The sequence below is a fragment of the Monoraphidium neglectum genome, assembly GCF_000611645.1.
Source record: "Monoraphidium neglectum strain SAG 48.87 unplaced genomic scaffold scaffold03672, whole genome shotgun sequence".
Lineage (NCBI taxonomy): Eukaryota > Viridiplantae > Chlorophyta > Chlorophyceae > Sphaeropleales > Selenastraceae > Monoraphidium > Monoraphidium neglectum.
This window is the reverse complement of record NW_014009957.1, coordinates 1-5875: the sequence shown is the minus strand read 5'-3', so window position 1 is coordinate 5875 and position 5875 is coordinate 1. Positions and strand designations below refer to the sequence as shown.

The 5875-nt window shown below is 60.0% G+C and overlaps 2 protein-coding genes across 2 annotated transcripts; one reads left to right on the top strand and one right to left on the bottom strand.

The window, feature by feature from the left end:
* Nucleotides 1-293: 293 nt before the first annotated feature.
* On the top strand, nucleotides 294-1241 carry MNEG_13180 (hypothetical protein; the record flags this gene model as incomplete). The annotated part of the gene is made up of 3 exons (XM_014038349.1): nucleotides 294-464; nucleotides 703-849; nucleotides 1083-1241. 3 exons carry the CDS (start codon nucleotides 294-296, stop codon nucleotides 1239-1241), a joined length of 477 nt encoding a protein of 158 aa, XP_013893803.1.
* A 1722-nt stretch (nucleotides 1242-2963) lies between these two features.
* Nucleotides 2964-4683, bottom strand: MNEG_13179 (Stress-activated protein kinase alpha; the record flags this gene model as incomplete). The annotated part of the gene is made up of 6 exons (XM_014038348.1): nucleotides 2964-3054; nucleotides 3249-3311; nucleotides 3575-3609; nucleotides 3966-4015; nucleotides 4371-4470; nucleotides 4669-4683. 6 exons carry the CDS (start codon nucleotides 4681-4683, stop codon nucleotides 2964-2966), a joined length of 354 nt encoding a protein of 117 aa, XP_013893802.1.
* Between the last annotated feature and the right edge of the window lie 1192 nt (nucleotides 4684-5875).

The following is a 5875-nucleotide window of genomic DNA, read 5'->3' as shown; positions in this document are numbered from 1 at the left end:
GTGGGGTGGGGTGGGATCGCGGCCTTGCGGCCGGACAAACGGGTTGCGGTGGTGGGATGAAACGGGCCGGGGGGCCTGGTAGAGTCGCAGCTGGATTTTTGGCCGCGCTACGCACCACCCAGTATCGAGGACGTGCAGCGAGAGAAACTGTCCGCGCAAGCGGTAGCAAGCTGCTGGTCTCGTCTTGTCCCCCCTCGTGCTCCCTACCCCAGTCCCCTCGACCCTCACATGCCTGTTTCTCCCCTCCTCTTCCCTGCCCTGCCCTCCCCTCCCTCCTCTCTCTTGGCTACCTGATGGCTACTCTCACCCCCACTCTTCCCTCACCCCACCCATCGACCTGCCCTCCTGATCATCTCAACACCCGCATCAAGGTGGCTGGTGTGCGGGTGTTCCACCAGGGCAACGACCTGGTTGATGCGAAGATCATCCTGGCAAACGGCTCCAGCGCCGACATCGACCCCAAGGTGGGGCGCGGCCTGTAGAAGAACAGGGTGTCACCTGCGACTGACGACAGGCGCAAAGCAAACCGCAGCAGCTCCGCCGATCGCCGCCTGCCCCGCCTCGCTGCTGTCTATGTTGGGGCACTGACACGCGGCACACGGGCCCCCGCTGTGCAGCAGCCCTGCAATTACATAAGCAAGGGTCAAGGAGCATAATAAACTTCAAAGTCATCTGCCACACGTGCTGCGTTCTTTGAAACAGGCCAAGTACAACGTGGCAACCCTGGACTACATCTCAAACGGCGGCGACGGGTTCTTCGATTTCAAGGAGGCGCCCTCCCTCCTGCTGAACGGCAACGAAGTTGGGGACATCATGATGCACGACCTGGAGAAGGCCATGCCCAACCCGGTGAGCCCTGAGGGTCCCCTTGTCGGGTCGTTTTTACTCGCAGTGAAAGTTTGTTCCTGCTGCCATGACGATTTCAGCCGGCCCGGACTGCTGCAGAGGACTATTTGAAGGACATTTCTTTGCTTGATCAGCTGGTCATCTCGGTACACCTTACGCTGTCCACCATATGTCCAAACTGCTCCTATGCTAACCCATTGTCGCTCCATCCGCTTATACTGCACCCCTTCACCCAGATCAAGGTTCCTGATGTTACTAAGACGCGCCGCATCATCAACTGCGCCGCGGATTACGTCAGCTGCGCCAACCCTTTGTACGCCCCCTGCTGCAAATCGAAGCAGGGTGCCAGCAAGGCGGCCCCATCTCCATCCCCCAAGCCGAGCGCGCGCCGCTGAGCAGCCGACCGCTGCCTGGCGACGGCGGAGTCGCGCCGCTGCTCGTGCTGCGCTCTGCTGAGCCCGTTGTGGCGCATGAGGCAGGCGCTTCGGCCCAGGGTGCTAGCTGTGCTCTGCTGGCCAAGGCTCAGCGGTCAAACAACGTGCTGCATCTATCGAAAAGCGTAGAAGGTCAGTTGGTTTCCATAGCATGGTTATTCTTGGGACTCTGCGATCTGTTTGTTGGTACGACGCAATTTTTGAGGTGGAAGCACTGCACTCGACCTGACCACGCATGCATGTATACGTATGCAGGTTTCTGTTCATGTACCGGCAGCTTCCCTTGTTGCTGCCGCGACTGCACTGCGGCGTATGACAGAGCACGTGGGGTTCATGCTTGCGCGCCCGCCGCGCGCGTGTGACTTGGATTGTGATCATGGTGCATTGCTGCACTCAAAGAGGCAAAGGGAGGGCGCATCAGTCGCGTTTTTTAGCCCACAAGGTGGTGGCTGTCACAGTGACTGACCATACCGGCGGCTCTTCGAACAACCAACAAGGTTCCCAAGGCATGTGCTGTTTCCTGCGCTCTTGCTTTTGCATGCTGGGCGCCTCGCTTGCAGGCCACTGCATTCAGCATGCAACTTGCTGCCTTTATGAGCTTCAACGCCATGCATGGGAGCATGAGAACATATTGTAAAGAAGCTCACTTGTCAACATATGCCTGTCTTAGCAAATCTGGCCCAGGGTGCCGTCAACCGCGGTCAAACCTTGGTCTCGGCAAGCTGTTGAAACTTGGTTGCCGCCAAGCTGAGGGTATGCCCGTGAGTGTCACAAAACCAGCAGGAACATGGTGACACATTGGTGACATGGTGCTAGTTGCAGGCAAATTGCATAAAGATTGAGGTGGATGGGGACCCAGGGAAGTCCTGGGGACGAGAGTGCAGCGGTGAACAGGACCCCGATCAAACTACGTCTTGAGGCAGACACGCACGCACGCAAGCAAAGGTGTCTGGTGCACCAGTCAGGCTCCGACTTAGCAGCTAAGACAGCTGGATCGCATCATGCGTGTTGAGCTAAGTTGCCCAGTTTAGGGGCTGCAAATGGCTCGTAACAAACAGCAGACGAGCGGTGACATCATCACTGCTATAAGAGGAAGAGGGGCATGCCTCAGGTGCGGGAACGTGTGAAACAGTCAGTGGGACGTTGTGCAAGGAGGGCAGGTTTCGGGCTGATCAACACGCATGCACCCGTTAGTGGTAAGCTGCAACAAGATGCACCCATACACAGAGCACCAGCAAGTTTTGGAGGGGAGTGGAGCGTCACGCGGCCAACCCAGCCTGGTATTGGGGCCAACAACTCTGTGCGGTTTGAACTGCAGTGTGTGGTGACGTCTGCGGCTGACCAGCAGGCCGAATCCTGCAAAGCCTGGCCTCTAGATCATGATCGAGGGAACCCTCCAGCAGCAGAGAGGGGTGATACGGCTTATGCGACGGAGGATAGAGGCAGCGGAGCGTAGGTGCAGCCACTCCATTGAACGCGTGCAAGCGCAGCAGAGGCTCGAATTGCGGCTGCCTTGGGCAGCCTGAAGAGTGCCTGCTGCAGAAAATGGCGAGGGACACCAGGCGCGCGGCGCCGGCGTCTGATGCTCAGAGCGGTGCGAAACCAGGCAGGCGGCTGCGCCAGCCAGCGCGCCGTGCGTGCTGATGGCGGGCTCCCTTGCCCATCCAAAGGTGGCGTCGTGCATCAGGGTGGCGTCAGGTCGGGCGGCGGCGAGGGCAGCTGCCTCAGCATCGCCTCCAGGCGCTTGAGCACGTCGGCCGCGCTGGGGCGCTCCCTGCGTTGGAAGGTTAAACAGGGATGTTACACAGAAATAAAGCCGGCAGAGATGAATCACGGGCCTGGCTAACAGTACCTGTGTGTGTTGGGTGCAGGTGCTCAGCTACCGTGAAAATCAGAGCCCGTCGCTGCATTTACCCTGCAGAGCATATCTTAATAGGCCGCAATGGATGCCTTTGCATGAAGACGCACCTGGGGTTGCGGCGCCAGCAGGCCGTCACCAGCTTCCTGACAGCTTCTGGCGCGGGGCAATACCTGTGTGTGTGGTGGCGGACGACCATGAAGGCAAAGCCGAGCAGTCTTGCGGGGAGCAAAGGAGCCCCTGCCCTTCAGATGTCGGGGCCCACGGCAGGCAAGGTAGCCATGCAGCCAGCTGTGCAGGCGCCCGCGGGGCGAAACAATAACGGGGGTGCAGGTTCAAACCAACAAGAGCAGCATCATCACTCCATGTGTGGATTATATGACGGGGCCCGCCTGCACAGTCTTGCAAGGCGTAATACAAGTGCTGCAGCGCTCACTTGGGCCAGGGGGGCCGCCTGTCGCATTGCACCACCTGGCGGGGCAAGAGGGGGGGTGTGTGAAGGCAGGGGGCGTGAAGAGCCGCGCTGCAGTGTGAGCGCAAAGCATTCCTGCAGCAGGGCGCATGCTGCAGGAGCAATGAACGCTGGGTGTTGCGTGGAATGCCTGAAGCGCTATGGTGGGAGCCTCCTGAATCAAGCGCGCAGGTCGTGTTTGTGCTGGGCAGTGCCTCCAGCGCCGCGGCACTTTCAGCCCCCGCCAAGAATCAAGTGCTGCCCGGCTCAGTCAGCGCAAGCGCGTGCCCTGAGCACCCGCAGGCGTTGCTCGGAATTCAGTTGCATACAGATCGGGCGGCTACATCACTTTTGTAGGTTGATGATACTCAATTACCTGATAGATGATGGCCATCTGATGGCTGTACTCTGCCCAAGGCCGCATCCCTGGGAAGGCCGGGGTTTGGGGAGGTAGTGTGAAGAGGTGAGGGTCGCATGTGTCAGGGCGTGCGCTTTGCCGACACAGGGCAGTGCGGGCCATGCATGCTTCCATTCAACGCATTGTGAAGCGGCGGCACACCCGCGCCGGCAGCGGCGCCGCTCCCACGCAAGGTACAGCCTGCACAAGTGAGCCCAGCAGTGATGGCGCTGCCTGATTTTGCGCAGCCTCGAGCGAGCCTCCCTGCCTGCTGCTCTGCTATGCGAAGCGCCCGAGAGGAGTGGAAACCACTCAACAGCACATACACGCAGGCCTGCTGTGCAACTAGCGGCTGATCGTAGTCATACATGCGTACGTCGTCACCTGTCAGCATTTCCCACATGATGACGGCGAGGCTGTACACGTCACTCTTCTCGGACACCTTGTGGCCGGCCACGCCGCCCGCGGTGAAGCACTCGGGCGCCTGCACACACAATTATTTTTTGCCGATCGGATGCGATAGTGGTGACTGCTGGTTCTCAATCTTTTTGCTGCTGGCCGGGATGAAGGGCTGCCCAACTCGATACTGAGATGCAGGCAAGCCAGGGGGCGTGCATGGGTGGCGGCAGCCTGCGGCACCTGCTGTGGGGCCCGCTAGCTGCGGCAAAGGGACGCAACAAACAAGGGGTGCAGCCATCCCTGCACGACACAAGAGGGGATTTCAAGCAAGCAGCCCACCATGTAGGTGACTGTGCCGGCCTGTGATGCCGCTGTTGCCAGCTGTCACACAGCAGCCGCAGAGCGTTTGGTGGGTGCAGTGGGTGGGTGTAGTGGGTGGGTGCAGTGGTTGGGTGCGGTGGGTGGGTTCTGGTGGGAGACAGGGCGCCAGCATGTCGCGCAATGAGCCAGGTGTCTGATTGGGGGCGCAGGGTTGCTGCCAATGACGCATCCCAACAGTGTTGGGTGCAGGAAACGCAGCAGTGCAATGGGTGCAGCGGGCGGCTGGAGAAGCCCTCCTGGCACCCGCTGCCAGGCTGGGACCTGATGTTGTGCATGGCAAGCAGCTCCAGCAATTACTTTGCATAATTGCAGTCGGCTCGCGCGGCCCGCCCAGCAAAACCCAAAGCCGGGTCAAACCCCAGTTAAAACCAAGTCAAAACCCAGGCAAATTCCAGTCAAATACCGGTCAAAATCCAGTCAATTCCTGGTTGAATCCCGGTCAAACCCAGTCAAACCTCAAGCATCCGCTCACATATGTCTCCGCCTTCATCTGGCTGATGCCAAAGCTGCGGCATGGAGGGCAGGCAACAGCACGTGTGCGTGGTCTGACAAGGACAAGCAGCTTGTCGGTTTCATTGCTTGGCCAGCACAACGGCGCACTGCCGAGCAGCGATGCCACTCGCGGCAGCGCATTCGACATCTGCACAGGCCCACAGCTGCGAAATAGGTTCCCATCCGGGTCTATGCAGGCAGGGGGTGCCAGGCGGGGCGCTCACTCTGCAATCTTTGCAACACCTGATGTGCTGAGCAGCACGTTCTGCGGCTTGAGGTCCCTGCCAGGTGAAGAGGGGGAGTGGCAGCGCGCGGTGCACGCCGGGCATGTACGGGAGCAGCAAGGTAACGGAGCATTTGGATGGTCAGCAGTCGATCGTGCTGACGGCTTTTGTCGGTCCCAAGACCTTGTAGCAAGCCCATCTCAAGGGGAGCACTTGGTGGTCAAAATACGCTGCTTTGCTGCACTTGGCATGCACCGCAAGCCTTTGCACGTTCGCCCAGCTCGCAGCAGCCCTGCGTGTACACACGCCGAAACCACGCGCACACGCATGCCCCCTCGACGCCGCCGGCGCCGACGCGCCTGTGCACGATGGTGGGGTGCAGCAGGGCGAGGC